General features: G+C 41.2%; 1 protein-coding gene across 2 annotated transcripts in view; it reads right to left on the bottom strand.

Moving 5' to 3' along the window:
• Positions 1–3485: 3485 nt before the first annotated feature.
• The window catches only part of LRRC8B (leucine rich repeat containing 8 VRAC subunit B), a 74231-nt gene continuing 60602 nt past the window's right edge, over positions 3486–17114 (bottom strand). For both annotated transcript variants that reach the window (XM_079904310.1, XM_079904311.1), the window contains one exon: positions 3486–7000. In XM_079904310.1, coding sequence (XP_079760436.1) covers positions 6728–7000 — 273 coding nt within the window. In that variant the 3' untranslated portion in view covers positions 3486–6727. The remainder of the gene's footprint in view (positions 7001–17114) is intronic.

The raw sequence follows: 17114 nt of genomic DNA, 5'->3' as shown, positions 1-17114 counted from the left end.
CTTGATATGATGGGCATTTAATACTCTCAAAGTTGGGATTTAGTAAAGGGTGATTTGTGTAGGCTTGGAATATGTGGTTAGGACAATGCTAAACAGCCCAGTCAGAGAGAGAGACTGGAGGGTGTAGGGCCTCAGATCTGGGAAGGGCCAAAAGAGTAGGACGCTCTGAGGGGGAAAAAGAGAGGGGAGACCCAGCAGCTGAGAGGCCTGCTCATGAGGCCTGGGAAATGAGACTGTCTACTGGGAGTGTTTGACAGAAATGCTATGAGGACCCCCTACCTCCACCTGTCTCTCTGCTCAATCATCTTTAAGCTCTACCTTACTCTTGTGAGAGTTTTGCTTTTGGAGAAGGATATAGACAGCTGACATAAAGGTTCATGATTTTTACTAATAGAAAAGCAGCTTCCCGCATCTCTACCAAGTACATATTGAATGAATATTCAAAGCATGTTTAAAGGGGTGACAAATTGTTACCTGCCCAGGGCACCTGCATGTCTGGTCTGGTCCTGGTGCCGGGCACTGCATGGGGTTTTCTAAGTGCATCTCATTTGAGATGGAGTCACTGAGATTCAGTGAGGGCCACTGAATTCTCAAGATCTTACCTTGCGGGGGCTGGGGGCTGCATTTTATAAAGGCAGGGCAAGGACAAACTGAATAAAAGGGGAGGAAATAGGAACCAGGCGAACTTCTATTTGATTTCTTCTCATCTCAGCGGCAGAGGGAGGCAGAGAGTAAAAAACGTTGTGCCTGAGCCCTAAATGAATAAACAACAGGCCTGTGTAAAAAGGCAAACAAAATTTAAGGTATTTGTTACAAGAAATAATTTGAAAAGCTTCTCAGCAGCACACAGGCAGTTCTATAGAATCATTGGTATTTAGGAGGCAAGACTTAGAACTCTTGTCTAAATCATGATGAGACAACACAGGGTGAAGAGAGACTTGTATTTTCCAAGTCGAAAAATGACTGCATTTTTCGCATGTTGAAAAATGACTTTTTTCTGATCCTTCGTTGGCATAGTAGATACATATTCCTCTGTAAATATGGGGCTGAGTTCAAGGTCTGGCTTTGCGCTTTTGGATAAACTGCTTTCCTCTGACCTCGGAGATGAGAGGGACACAGAAAACAAGCTAGGAACCTGGATTTCAGAGAATCCACTCATGTCAGAAACTCAAACACGAGCTGCATCTCCAGAGCATCAAACGGTGGCCTCAACAGTACCGACACAGCCTCTGTCTGCACAGCCAGGCCCCCTTCACCGCATGTTTGAAGAGTGATTTTGGAAAGTGGAGGCGAGTGCTGAACAACGTGGAGCCACCCTTGTCCCCATGCTCGTGGGGGCAGGTGACTGCCCCGTGGCCTGTTAGACAGGACCCAGCGCCCAAAGCACCTTGCAGTGACGCCTTAGGTCAGGCACTGGCTTCGTTCCCTCAACATATTCCCATTCCTGAGGCATTTAGGGTGAGGGAAAGCCTTGCCTGAGGTATGCATTTCCTGGGAAGAATAGGACCATCTGGTTTCCTTCATCATCTGGTTCAGTCTATAACGAGTTCTGTCCTCCAGCAGAGAAAAGTTCTTACTATCTGCTTTCTAATGTGTTTCCGAAACTGTGTATGTGGTTGAGAGAGTCTTCTATCCAAAAGTTCAAACTATTAGGTGCCTAATTTACTCGATAATTCGAGTGTTTTCTCCCTTTACTAAACCTTCACAACATTTCTTGTCTTGTAGTTTTTTACTTTTTATTTACCTGGTCCACTATTCAATGTTAGTGCGAAACTAACAGTAGATAGAGAAACAGGAGCCAGGAAGAGAGGGAAAGAGATGGGTTGGTTTGTGAACATCAGTCCCCAAGGATGAACACTATTCGACAGATGGACTTATTAGGAGTGACAGATTCCACACCCTCAACGCTCCCCCACAGTGCATTCTAGGATCAATTCAACAGTTTTCAGGGACTCGATAATTTGTGGCCATTGTAGTGTACATTGAAAACTCCTACTACTGTTATGAGATTCGTATGTAAATCTAAACTCCATCATTTGGTGAACAATATAACAGTACAACTGCACAGGAAACCCTGAGAAGGGGAGGGAATCACTTCTGGAAACTTGGGCACTGATACGTGTATACAGGTAAAATTAGTCCAGTCGACTTCTTCCAACACTGAATCTGTTTTTATTTGCCATTTACTATAAAAATTGAATCTTTATTTTACACAAAAGTTATTTTAAAAACAGTAAAGTTTACCAAAACCTACTGAATCTCAGGCAGAGGGATTTACCACCAAAATGCAGATTTACATGGTAAACCTGAGGGCCAAAATCATTCAACTCAAAACAATCTCACATTTTCTAGTAATCCATTATCAGAAGCGAAAACCAATTATGTACATGTTTCAGAACATGTGGCAAAGACAAAAAAACAAATGCTAGCCTTCACTGTGAAGCTAATCAAAGAAAATGTCTCTACTCAGGATTGGCCCATTATTTTGCTGAGAGTGAAACATTTGAAGAGTTTTAAAATATTTAAGCATAAATATTTAGGTTTATATACAACACATATATACACAAACACATGCATTCTAATTCCATGCCCCTTTGTATTTTTTAAATTGCACCGTCTCTGTTAGAGATAATATATAACATGCAGGAGGCATTCCTAATTGTTTTTTCTCAGCAGCAGTGTTCTATACAAGACAAATGCAAAATTTAAATATGAATTAATTTCAACCAGAAGCCAGCTCGACTCAGTACTTTGGTTCATATGTTCTATGTTAATGCTTTAGGGTTGATGAAATTGTTCATATAAAAAAAAAAAGTTGAAGAGAATGTAGTCCATTACCAAAGGTACTTAGTAGATAGTTCCCAGTGGATGTAGAAGTGATGGACCAAAAACAGGAAGAAACCAATTAAATAGGACTGCAGTTTTTTCACTGCTTCAGCTTTCATATCCAGCTGAAGATAAGAAATAATTATATCCAGGGCATTTTGCAACAGTTACTAGTTTAGGCCATTTCATGTATATAATGTCTTCATAATTCAAACCAGGATGCAAAATAACTCCTCCCCTCTCCCACCAGCCTTCCTCTTGTTTCCAGAAAGAAATAAACACAGATTCTGATGCAATATACAGTTCCTGAAAACAAAGTGGATTTACAGTTATATGCTCATGCTGCTGGTACAGATGAGGGATCATTGGATCAGCTCTAAACACTGCAGGGATGGGTCAAGGAGAACTATTCAATTAGGCATAATTACAGGCTCTGGCTTCCCCCCAAATAAATACACGCTCAAGTAGTATCGCAAGTTCTCTAGCACAAATATATTTTGTTACTATATAAATTTAAGGAGATGGGTGAGTGGAGAGGGAAAACAAAATACCTTATGTGGATGGGACAATGCTAAGAGAAAGTGACGATGGAAAGAGCATTTGCTTGAAAATACAAGGAAATAAAGCTATAAGTCCACAGAATAATTGTTTGATTATTTTAATGGTTTCTGAACCCATCAATATTATGCAATACTTTAATTCAACATACAAAATTTGAATCATGAGACACTGAAGAACAGAAACAAATATTTTCACTATCAAACAATAATGTTATGCAGATAACTCACTGCAGCTCACCACAGCACACACATTGGAGCTATGCCACAACAATGAGACCTTGAGGATCTCTATTTACCCTGTTTAACACAAACATTTGCTAAGTGACAGTGAAACATGGTGATATCAGAGGAACAATGAAGACTGAGGATGAAGAATGAAAACACTGTATCTATGTGCCACACAGATATACCCTGATGTATGTTAGTGAAGGAACACCACACCTTACAAGGAATGCTCAAAACCACTTAGGTCGCTGACCAAGTTTGAGCATTTAGTTTTAACATTACAACTAAGAGAACAGAATACTCCATGATTACAAGTAAGGAATAAAAAAGAATTAATATCCTAGCATTAACCTACAACCTCTTACAACTTTGGAGAAATATTAAACATATCCAAAACTAATAAATTACATTTTGTATACATGGGGCGTGTGTGTGTCTGTGTGTGTGTGCAAGCTCATCATTGTGTATCTGTGTGTGTGTATGTAAATAAAATGAACCAATGCTAGCATAAGCCTTCAACTTTGTTCTGAATAACATCCATATTTATTTTTTGGAAAATGCACTACACATTCTTGGAAATCAACTAAAGTCTTAAAATTATAATTGAATAAACTTAATTTTCTTCATTTAAAATCCTCTTCCAAATTGAATATCTGCTCCAACACTGCAGTAAAGGTGGCATCAAACATCACAATTTTGTGTGTTAAGTGGTGGTCTCAGAGTTCATGGCCTCAGTGCTGCATCATTTCAAAAGTTACCTAAACACTGGAGTGTAGGATTGAAATAAAAAAGTAAACCTAAAAACTATGGCATGAAGAACAACAGAGTTTGCATTAGTAACCAAACCCTAGTGTTTGGAAAGAAGCTTACAAAACTCATTATTGATCCTGATAGTAACTTGCTTCCAGAAATTTAGAAGGGTGATAAGGAAGGTTTGGCTAGTGACTTCTGCAGGTGAACAGAACTGGTGACTAGCCGGGAGGAGTTGTAGTTTGTCAGGGGAATAGTAGCAAATCTGAAATTTGTTTTAAAAATTCTTCCTTATAGAAGGGGGTAAGATCTTTCATACACATTATGGCTAATTATATGGCCCAAAACATTTAAACATATTTCCATGTATCATATTCATGTTCCAAACGTAAGATAATCCTATCCAACACTGGAATCGGTACACATGACAATTCTATTGTGCAACAGAGATGTGAAACATTAAAATGACAAAGAACTCAACATTCAAAAGATTGAAAATAACATAAAACCCTAGATATGGTCAGAACCTGTTTTCTGAAATCCTACAAGAAAGTTTCATCAGTTATGCCTGGCTCCCTGAGAACTTGAATGTTCTGACTAAAGGCAAGTTTTGGTAAGAATTGCATTTTTACACTGTTCTTTGTCATTCAGAATAAACAATAATGTTTTAGGCAGCCTTTGGTGTTTTCTATTTTTTATAGCTATTACTCAAATTTCATTTGATGTGAACAACTCTTTTCTCTGAATGTTAGTCCAGGGGTGTGTGGCAGGTGAGGGAAGCTACATTTTGCCATCATTTAGACTTTCATCTTTCTGGAAGGGACAAAGCAAGAAAAAACATACCATACAACACAATTCCATGTTTACAGTACTCTTTACCCATAGTGTTTTCCAGTTTTGTCTAGGTGCAGTTAATAGATTACTTCATAGTTACATCCAAAATGAGACAGCATCACAATGCCTAGACCCATTAGAGAAAAACACATTGAAAATGTACGTTTCCCCAAAACGAGTCAGTCGATTTTATTCATTTTACAATATGTATGATAATAAAAAGCCAAACACAAAGCTCTTTATAAAAAAGAGCAAAATGTATTCCAGAAAAGTTAGACAAAGGCATGAGATGAATTTCAGTTAACCAGATCTATTTCTTTGTGAGCTCTGAGAACTCATTTTAAGCGCTGAATTTTAAGCTGAGTGTTTTACATTATAATCCTATCTAGAGATCATGCAGATGGAGAAGAAAGTATTTTGCTTAACTCTTACTTAATTTCTACAGAATGCTTTAAAATCAGTTTTAAAGATTCAAATCTGCACCTCTCCCCTCCATCACAGTTTTTGAAGTAATTAAGAATTGTACCCGTACAATAGCACAGCACTAGGGAAGAGAGAGGTAGATGATGTGGCCATCCTCTTACAAAGGAAACCCCCCAAATATTTTAGGGCATGAAACACAAGGCTTTTGTTATCCAAAAGTAATTAGTTGCAGAGTACAAAAACATTTTGGAACAGAATGTGCACAAATATGAGAATCATACGCAGCCAAAACCAAGTATATTAATAGTAAATTCTTAAAGAAAAGGATGTGTTTCTCTGTACCTTACAAAAATTATTCTCACAGATTTTGAATCCAAGATTATACAATAAAAATATTTGTATGTTTACATTTAATATAAAAATGATTAGCAAATAAAAAAGGCTTTGATGATATACAAGAAAAAATTTGAGTATACATTAATTTTTAGGATGCCCCGAGGGTGACATGTCCTAAGTACCCTGCTCCTGTTCTATGCAAAGGCCAAAGGCAGGCACTTTCTCAGGGTTCATCATTGTTGTTAAGAGAAAATCAGATGGAGGAAGACTCAAAACAAGCTGGGACAGGAAGTAAAAATTAAGCCAGAAGGAATTCTGCCTAGCACAATGTACCCTGCCTAAAAATATTTAAGACCATAAATCAAAGACAGTGCTCAGTGTACACATCAAGGGAATTTATGTTGATGAGTTTATGGTCTAGGTGATAAATATCAAAACAGGAAGTCAGTTAAAACAAGTATGCAAATAAGTAATACCTAATCTTCAAAAGATACAAACTGCAATGTAGAGATTCAATAATTTCTTGTCCCCATTCCACCCTCCAAGCGTACTTCTTATATTTCCATAAGTTAAAGATCAATTATTCACAAAACTTTAGTTCAGTGTTAATACTTTTTACCTGTTTAATTTAGGGATAGACACTGAGTTGCTTTAATAAGACATTTGGTTATAGTTAGTCATAATTATCCATTGTTCATCTTTATAACTTAGGTAAATTGAGTTCTCAGATAAAGCCCTGGAGTGTACTTTTAAAAATTATTTTCCTCTTTAGGTCAACATTTATCTAAGCATGTCTGCAAACGTTCTGTTACAGGGGGAGGAAGAGTATTGAGCAAATTCTCCTCAACAATCAGACAGCTCCGTTTGAGGGACTGACATCCTTCCAGTTCAGGAGGAAGTGTTTCCAGGTAATTACCAATGAGCTCCAGATGAGTAAGGTTCGACAGCTCACCCACGTGAGGGGACAAGCTCATCAGGCTATTTTTCCCCAAAAGTAAACACTGCAGCTTTTTGCACTGAAACAGCCCATCTGGTAGCATCTCAATCTGGAAAGGGAAAAAAAGAAGCCAGTAAAACTGTTTTTTGATGGCCTACCATAATACATCTATTTATCTATACCCCTACCTTTTCCCAAAAACATTTCTAGACATTTTACAGAGGTACATATAATAATGATGATACACTTGAAGTAGATGGGAAAGATAAAGGAAAAATACGGACATCCTGACATGGAGTCAGGATTGAGGCTACCTTGAACTTCTATAAACCCCTGCTGCATATGCGTGGGCAACAGATTTGGCTCTGAACATTCTAACAAGCAACTCTCAATTCTCAAAGGAAACCTAATCGGTTACATACTCATTGTCCCTGAGATAAAAAACAAATCAGTGGGCTTCCCTGGTGGTGCAGTGGTTGAGAATCTGCCTGCCAATGCAGGGAACACGGGTTCAAGCCCTGGTACGGGAGGATCCCACATGCCGCGGAGCAACTGGGCCCGTGAGCCACAACTATTGAGCCTGCGCGTCTGGAGCCTGTGCTCCGCAACAAGAGAGGCCGCGATAGTGAGTGGCCTGCGCACCGCGACGAAGAGTGGCCCCCGCTTGCCGCAACTAGAGAAAGCCCTCGCACAGAAACGAAGACCCAACACAGCAAAAATAAATAAATTATTTAATAAACTCCTACCCCCAACATCTAAAAAAAACAAAACAAAACAGTGACTGAGGAGAAGTGTAATTATTCTTGAGTCCTAGTCAGAAATCAGGGATCTCAAGAGTCCTCATAACGAGTTTACTGTGTGGGATAATGAGCTATACTCTCAAAAACATCCCGACAACAGACACAAGGCTATTTTTTAGGGTTTCACAGTAGAGACTGAAAACTTTATTCTGTTAAAAAAAAAAAAGCTGACAGGAGTAGAGACAAGAAGATATGACAGACAATCTATACAGGATATGACAATCTATAGATATAGATATACAATCTATAGATATACAATAGATATAGATACACAATCTATAGATATACAATCCATGCAAGATATGACAATCTATACATGCACATTTCACTCCCCTCTACATACACACTCACGAGTATCTACTCTTCTTCCTGCTCTCTGAGAGTTTCGATTAAGTCATACGACACAGAGAAATCATTTAAAATACGATGAAGAGCCTGCAATTAGGTCAACTCCTACAACTGCTCAACTGAACTGCTCCCCTATTTGGTGGGAAGGTTGCACTGGAGTTTCTAATGGAGCCACAGTATGTATAGGAAATAGGGTTTATTGGGGAAAGACACCCAGAGAAGGGCTGAGCACACTCAATGTCCTCAGCTCTCATCCTGCCACTGAGGGGCAAGCGCGCTCCAGGAAGAGGTGGATTGCATGCACCCCACCCTGTAACGTTCCCCATATTTATACAGGCCTGGACCAGGCATCTTTGCAACTATGAAACAATGTAGGCTCCTTTGTTCCAGAAGCGGCTTTGTTAGAAACAGGGATGAAAGGGGCGCTGCACATTTCAATCTGTTCCTCTGATGGGCTAGTGTAGCCCCACGGAGCCAGTTCTCTGCTGGAACTTCCGGGGCCTTCCAGAACTGTCTCTTCCAAAGGATAAACATTCCCTATACAGCATAAAAAATTGGTCAGATTGCATTCAAAAATGCTCATTATGTTGGAAATTGCCTTCTCCTCCATCACCCACATATACTCTCAGTGATGGCTATCCTTGAAAATAAATCTAATGATCACTGTTGCTAAGTCAGCCATGCATTATAGCTCATCATTCTACACCAAAATACTAGGTATAAGCAAAGGAAAATATCTACCCTTTTATTTCACTCCTTCTTAAGAATGCAGATGAAAAACCATAGATATGTCAATTTCAGTATAGAGCTATGAGAGAGATGAGAGACAGAAGAAATGTAACCTCCTTCTGATTAGAGATTGTCTGCAGCTCAAAAGTAGTGTCAGTGACGTACAAGTAGAGGGAATGATCAGTCCTGTGCAATGTGCTCAGGGTTGAGAGTACCTGCTGGTGCGAAAGGAGTGACTTAGGCAAAGAGGCTGGGAAGAGGGAAGACTTGGCTCACCTGTATTCAGTGAATGCCTGCTGGGAGCCTCATTTTGTGCCAGGTTCCCAGCTAGGTGTTGGGGATAAAGTAGTGAGCAAGACAGACGGGTCTCTCAACCTTGGCATTGTTGACATTTGGGGTGGGATAATTCTTTTTGTGGGGCTGTCCTGTGCATTGTGGAATGTTTTAGCAGCATCCCTGGCCTCTACCTACTAGATGCCAGCACCACTCCCCTCTCTAGTTGTGACGACTAAAAATGTCTCTTGACTAATGTCTTCCACAGCGTAAAACTGCCCCCATTTGAGAAGCACCGGTCTAAAGGGGGAGAGAAATATGAAACAATTATAGAAATCATTAGTCTACAACGGCTGCTAGGAAGAAGAGTGCCTTAACCAGGGCTGCATCAAGGAATCCCAATCTCCCTTCCTCATTCAGCTTCCAGGCCCCCAGCAGGTGCCTTGTTTGATTGTACTGATTTCCTACTGAATGAAGACCCTAAAGCCGTTGTCCTCATTCTCCTTCTGTCTGGCTGTCAACACTACCATGTCTCACCCATCTTCTTTCATCTCTCTCAATTTGTGATTTTAGCTTCTTCTCAGCCCCCAGAGTACAGGCGAGGGATTTCACCAGGCAATGAGAGCGAGCCTCTGGGGTTGGCCCCTCAGTTGTGTCGTAAAAGTGAGTTAAGGACTGTGGTCAGCAGCACACTTCCTGAGCGGTAAGTATCCGTCTCAGGGGCTTTCTCCCAGCATCATCACGCAGCTCAAGCACAGGGCCTTAACTCACGAGGCTGGGGAGCTGTGTTAGAGACTCAAGACTTTCTTTCAAGTCAGCAGTTTTATCTTGAAAAATCGACTTACAAATTTTACCTGAGCCAATAAATTAAAAAAAAATGTCTAGATAGCATTTATTTATACTGAATTCATTTAGCATGCTCTTTCTTAAACCATATAATACATGAGCCAGAAAGGAAAAAAATTCCCCAGTGGACCACTGATTTCTTCTCAAAAATCAAAAGAAATGTTTACAGACTATCAGATGATAAACTATATAAACAGAATGGTTTTATAGAATAAACTGTATTACATATATTTAACAAACTATGAAATAAACTGAAAAAAAACTCACTATGGTTACATTATCACTCTATATCCTAGAATTTTCTGGCAACCAAATACTTTCAACAAAATGTGTTGAAGCCCCCAGAACATCAAAGGAAGGATGGTTCTCATCCTACATTCATGGCTGACATTGATAATTAAATATTCCACTGTTTCTCTGAGGCTGGGACCTCATTTCAGAATTCTTTTCAGTGTCAGATTTCCTATTTTTCTGCCCATTGACACATGCTATCTCAGAACATGTCAACCTGAATCTATAAAATCCAATCATTTCAAGAAGCAAAGCTGAATACTTCCATATCTAAGTGGTAATATCAAAACCAACAAGGAGCACTGCTACATAAATGATCTGCAGAAGGAATTTCTACATTATTCACCTTCTGGCTAAAGTCTTTGAGTTGCATTAAATGCTGAAATGGAGAAACTGGAAGACCTAGGTGCAAATTGGAGTGGTTTTTAAGATTTGAGGGAGGTTATTAAATCCTCCCCCTTTCCTGTGCTTCTCCATCACATTCAACACCATCATAATCCAGTTACACTTTGGCACTGGATAGAGGTGGATGCTGCCTCTTCCTCTCCCATCATCTACACACACCACTGCTTCCCGTGGAACATCATGTGGACTGATGCATCTGAGCTGTAGGAGAAAGAGCACTAGAGCAGGAGCTGGAACATGGGTTCCATCCCAGATCCATCGCTGGGAAGCTTCGGACCTCAGTCAAATTGCTCTGAGCCTCAGTTTCAGTATCAGTAAAGTGAAAGCGGTGGACTAGAACAGAGATTGGCAAAGTTTTTCTCTAAAGGAGCAGAACAGTAAATATTTTAGGTTTTGCAGGGCAAGTGGCAAAACTGAAAATATTCTGTAGGTACTTACAATAACAAAAGAGAAAACATTTCATACATTTAAGTGATGTAATTAAAAATACAATAACACAATTGAGTACAATTTCTTTGTAATACAGGCCCACTAAGGAGAACAATGCAACTTATTCATGGACACTGAAATTTGAATTTCATATAATTTTCATATGTGATGAAATATTATTATTATTCTTTTGATTTTTTCCCCCAACCACTTAAAAATTTAAAAACCATTCTTAGGTCAGGCTGTGGGAGGATCTGGCTCCCAGGCTGTAGCTTGCTGACCTCAGGACCAATGACCCACAGTGTTCCTTTCAGATACAAGAGTCTCTTAATCTATATTCCTACTTCTAAATCATAATGATTAAACCTTTCCACTGGGTTTTGTTTCTTGATTGTCCTCTCCCAACCCTTGTGTATGCTACAACCAGAGCCTCCTTTGAAGGTACTGATTCAGGCTAACTGGCACTTTCAGGCTCAAGCCTCACCTCAGCTACTATCCAGTGACTCAAACCTGAACTAGACTGGTAGAATTCAAGGCACTCTCCACCCTGACCCACCTTCTAAAGGCTCCATCTCTTATTACATCTGCCGATGCCTGTTGCAATCCTCTGGGCATGATCTCTATAGTCCTTTCACATTTCCCCAGTCAATGTTCTCAGGAACACTCTTCTCAAGAATTACCATGGAAAAGAACGCCTTGCTCAACTATGTGCGGCAAACGTCGCACACCGTATCTCCCTCTTGGAGAAGCACGATGCATGTTCATATGTTAACGTCTCTGAGGAATCCTGCAGCAAAAATATGCTCAAAAATGTTTAATGTTTTTTTGTGATAAAACTTATTACTATTCAGTGGAGTAAACTCTGGAGTGCCCTCTCAGTGAATGTCTGTCATTTGGGGGGCTGCCCCACATCTTCTATGTCCTGAGAATTCCCTACCTTATCTTGGTGGGACTCTTGGTGGGAAGCAGAGCCCACTTCCAACTAGAGGAACTGCAAACACAAGATCCTTGTGTTCCCAGATAACTTACAGCTCAAGTGTGAGCATTCTTAAGCTCTATCAGGTGCTCAGAGGTGGGCCTTGTGTCACAAAGCAGCAGAAACCATGAAGAACCGATTTTGTGGGAGGGCAACGGCCACAGTAGCAGCAGCATCGTTTTCAGGATAGCATTGGTGTGCAGTGCTGGTATGGTCAGTGTCAAGGTATCTTCCTCATTTGACTTTTGTACTATGATTTGGGCTGCATTTCTTTCGCTATCTAACTTTGTGCTTGATTGTTTTCCAAGCTTCATTCTTCAGCCTTTTCAGTGATGAGATACATGACAGCCTTTCAATAAATGTCTTTTCTGCGTAGCCCCAGAGTTAGTATTTGTTACCTCCAACTATAAACCTAACACACTGCCCAAGTCTTTAAAAAAGAAGAGTCTTATATATACACTACCAAATGTAAAATAGATAGCTAGTGGGAAGCAGCCGCATAGCACAGAGAGATCAGCTCCGTGCTTTGTGTCCACCTAGAGGGGTGGGATAGGGAGGGTGGGAGGGAGACGCAAGAGGGAGAAGATATGGGGATATATGTATATGTATAGCTGATTCACTTTGTTATACAGCAGAAAATAACACACCATTGTAAAGCAATTATACTACAATAAAGCTGTTTAAAAAAAAAAAGAAGTCTTTAAAAACTGTTCTTTCAGGAATCTTTACCAACTTCCATTCCAAGTGGAGGAATCAACTCACGTTTCTGAGTATATGCACATCTAAGTATTTATGCAGCAGGTTTGATGTTTTATTTTCTAATTTTTATACATATTTTGGTCTACTTCATAGACTCATGAGAACCTCAAGGTTTCAAGAAGGAACCTTGAAATGAGTTAAATCCCTATATGAAACATGAATCCTTAAATCCCTTTAACAATATTCCTACCAAGTGGTTGACAATTTATATCTGGACAGTTTTATTAATAAGAAAATCACTTCTCCCTTCTCAAATGTTCATTCAGTCTTTGGACAGCTTTCTGGGGAAAGATGAGAAATCTCCTGCTTGTCCAAGCTCTAACACTTACAGCTACTCCCAATAAGCTTTCTTTCCTATGTAAGGTCTTCCAAATATTCGAAGACCAATATTGTGGACTATTCTCTCTCCCTTCCCTCCCCAGTACTTCCTATAATTAGGATACACTATACCATCAGAGAGGAACGTTTCATCTGTCTGGTCACTGTCTTCTGAGTTCCAGTTTCTCCACATCCTTAGCAGGTAAGTCTCTTCATAGCTCTGATGAAGTGATCCTAACCCATTCGAAGGTGTCACAGTCATCATTATGGCCTGGAGGGCGCTCCACAACTGCTGGCTAGCCCACTTCTGAGACAACACAGCCAAAGACACCGTTGTACTTTGGCCATAAACTTTCTTCAGCATAAGACTTTTCATATGCTACAAAGTACCCTTCAAGACAAAATGTGTCTGATACTAACACCTAGTCTCCCTTTTAGCCACAATCAAGAAGTCAGTAAACTTGGGGTCAAAGGTACCAATGATCTTAAAGTTAACATTGAACTACAGAAAGCCGTTAACCTGCTTGTACATTTAGATAATTCATGGCCCGCTGACAATTTAACCAGCCACAACTTTCAAAAATGTATGGAGTGGTCAGGAGGAGCTTCAAGATGGTGGAAGAGTAAGACGCGGAGATCGCCTTCCTCCCCACACATACATCAGAAATACATCTACACGTGGAACAACTCCTACAGAACACCTACTGAACGCTGGCAGAAGACCTCAGACCTCCCAAAAGGCAAGAAACTCCCCACGTACCTGGGTAGGGCAAAAGAAAAAAGGATAAACAGAGACAAAAGAATAGGGACGGGATCTGCACCAGTGAGAGGAAGCTGTGAAGGAGGAAGGGTTTCCACACACTAGAAGCCCCTTCGCGGGCGGAGACTGCGGGTGGCAGAGGGGGAAAGCTTCGGAGCCGCGGAGGAGAGCACAGCAACAGAGGTGCGGAGCGCAAAGCGGAGAGATTCCCGCACAGAGGATCTGTGCCGACCGGCACTCACCAGCCCGAGAGGCTTGTCTGCTCACCCGCCGGGCGGGCGGGGCTGGGAGCTGAGGCTCTGGCTTCGGTCGGAGCGCCGGGAGAGGACTGGGGTTGGCGGCGTGAACACAGCCTGCAGGGGGCTAGTGCACCGTGGCTAGCTGGGAGGGAGTCCGGGAAAAAGTCTGGACCTGCCGAGAGCTCCAGAGACGGGCACGAGCCGCGGCTATCAGCACAGACCCCATAGATGGGCATGAGATGCTAAGGCTGCTGCGGTCGCCACTAAGACGCCTGTGTGCGAGCACAGGTCACTATCCACACCCCCCTTCCGGGGAGCCTGTGCAGCCCGCCACTGCCAGGATCCTGTGATCCAGGGACAACTTTCCCAGGAGAACGCACGGCACGCCTCAGGCTGGTGCAACGTCACAGTGGCCTCTGCCACCGCAGGCTCGCCCCGCATCCGTACCCCTCCCTCCCCCCGGCCTGAGTGAGCCAGAGCCCCCAAATCAGCTGCTACTTTAACCCCATCCTGTCTGAGCGAAGAACAGACACCCTCAGGTGACCTACATGAAGAATCAGGTCCAAATCCAAAGCTGAACCCCAGGAGCTGTGTGAACCAAAAAGAGAAAGGGAAATCTCTCCTGGCAGCCTCAGAAGCAGCAGATTAAATCTCCACAATCAACTTCATGTACCCTGCATCTGTGGAATACCGGATTAGACAATGAATCATCCCAAATTGAGGAGGTGGACTTTGGGAGCAATATGTATACATATATATATATTTTCCCCCCTTTTTGTGTGTGTGTATGTATATGCTTCTGTGTGTGATTTTGTCTGTATAGCTTTGCTTTTACCATTTGTCCTAGGGTTCTGTCTGTCCGTTTTTTTTTTAGTATATATTTTTTTTCTGCGGTACACAGGCCTCTCACTGTTGTGGCCTCTCCCGTTTCAGAGCACAGGCTCTGGACGCGCAGGCTCAGCGGCCATGGCTCACGGGCGTAGCCGCTGCATGGCATGTGGGATCTTCCCGGACCGGGGCACGAACCCATGTCCCCTGGATTGGCAGGCGGACTCTCAACCAGTGCGCCACCAGGGAAGCCCTTTAGTATAGTTTTTAGTGCTTATTATCCTTGGTGGATTTGTTTTTTGGTTTGGTTGCTCTCTTTTTCTTTCTTTTTTTTTGATTACTTAAAATTTTTTTATTAATTATTATTTTTATAACTTTATTTTATCTTCTTCTTTCTTTCTTTCCTTCTTTTTTTTCCTCCCTTTTTCCTGAGCCGGGTGGATGACAGGCTCTTGGTGGTCCAGCCAGGAGTCAGGGCTGTGCCTCTGAGGTGGGAGAGCCAACTTCAGGACATTGGTCCACAAGAGACCTCTCAGCTCCACGTAATATCAAACGGGGGAAATCTCCCAGAGATCTCCATCTCAACGCCAAGACCCAGCTCCACTCAACGACCAGCAAGTTCCAGTGCTGGACACCTTATGCCAAACGACTAGCAAGACAGGAACACAACCCCACCCATTAGCAGAGAGGCTGCCTAAAATCATAATACGGTCACAGACACCCCAAAACACACCACTGGACATGGACCTGCCCACCAGAAAGACAAGATCCAGCCTCATCCACTAGAACACAGGCACTAGTCCCCTCCCCAAGGAAGCCTACACAACCCACTGAACCAACCTTAGCCACTGGGGCCAGACACCAAAAACAACGGGAACTACAAACCTGCAGCCTGTGAAAAGGAGACCCCAAACACAGTAAGTTAAGCAAAATGAGAAGACAGAGAAACACACAGCAGATAAAGGAGCAAAAAAACCCACCAGACCTAACAAATGAAGGGGAAATAGACAGTCTACCTGAAAAAGAATTCACAGTAATGATAGTAAAGATGATCCAAAATCTTGGAAATAAAATGGAGAAAATACCAAAAAATGGTTAATAAGGACCTAGAAGAACTAAAGAGCCAATAAACAATGATGAACAACACAATAAATAAAATTAAAAATTCTCTAGAAGGGATCAATAGCAGAATAACTGAGGCAGAAAAACAGGTAAGTGACCTGGAAGATAAAATAGTGGAAATAACTACTGCAGAGCAGAATAAAGAAAGAAGAATGAAAAGAATTGAGGACAGTCTCAGGGACCTCTGGGACAACATTAAACGCACCAACATTCGAATTATAGGGGTCCCAGAAGAAGAAGAGAAAAAGAAAGGGACTGAGAAAATATTTGAAGAGATTATAGTTGAAAACTTCCCTAATATGAGAAAGGAAATAGTTAATCAAGTCCAGGAAGCACAGAGTCCCATACAGGATAAATCCAATGAGAAACACACCAAGACACATATTAATAAAACTATCAAAAATTAAATACAAGGAAAAAATATTAAAAGCAGCAAGGGAAAAACAACAAATAACACACAAGGGAATCGCCATAAGGTTAACAGCTGATCTTTCAGCAGAAACTCTGCAAGCCAGAAGGGAGTGGCAGGACATATTTAAAGTGATGAAGGGGAAAAACCTACAACCAAGATTACTCTACCCAGCAAGGATCTCATTCAGATTTGGCGGAGAAATTAAAACCATTACAGACAAGCAAAAGCTAAGAGAATTCAGCACCACCAAACCAGCTTTACAACAAATGCTAAAGGAACTTCTCTAGGCAGGAAACACAAGAGAAGGAAAAGACCTACAATAACAAACCCAAAACAATTAAGACAATGGTAATATTGTCTTAATATGAACATATGTCTTAATATGAACATACATATCAATAATTACCTTAAATGTAAATGGATTAAATGCTCCAACCAAAAGACACAGACTGGCTGAATGGATAAAAAAAAAAGACCTGTATACATGCTGTCTAAAGAAACCCACTTCAGACCTAGGGACACATACAGACTGAAAGTGAGGGTACGGAAAAAGATATTCCATGCAAATGAAAGTCAAAAGAAAGCTGGAGCAGCAATTCTCATATCAGACAAAATAGACTTTGAAACAAAGACTATTACAAGAGACAAAAAAGGACACTACATAAGGATCAAGGGATCAATCCAAGAA

This window comes from Stenella coeruleoalba, assembly GCF_951394435.1.
Source record: "Stenella coeruleoalba genome assembly, chromosome: 1".
In the NCBI taxonomy this organism is placed as follows: Eukaryota; Metazoa; Chordata; class Mammalia; order Artiodactyla; family Delphinidae; genus Stenella; species Stenella coeruleoalba.
Note: the sequence above shows the minus strand (reverse complement) of the source record. Positions and strands in the feature narration are given on the sequence as shown.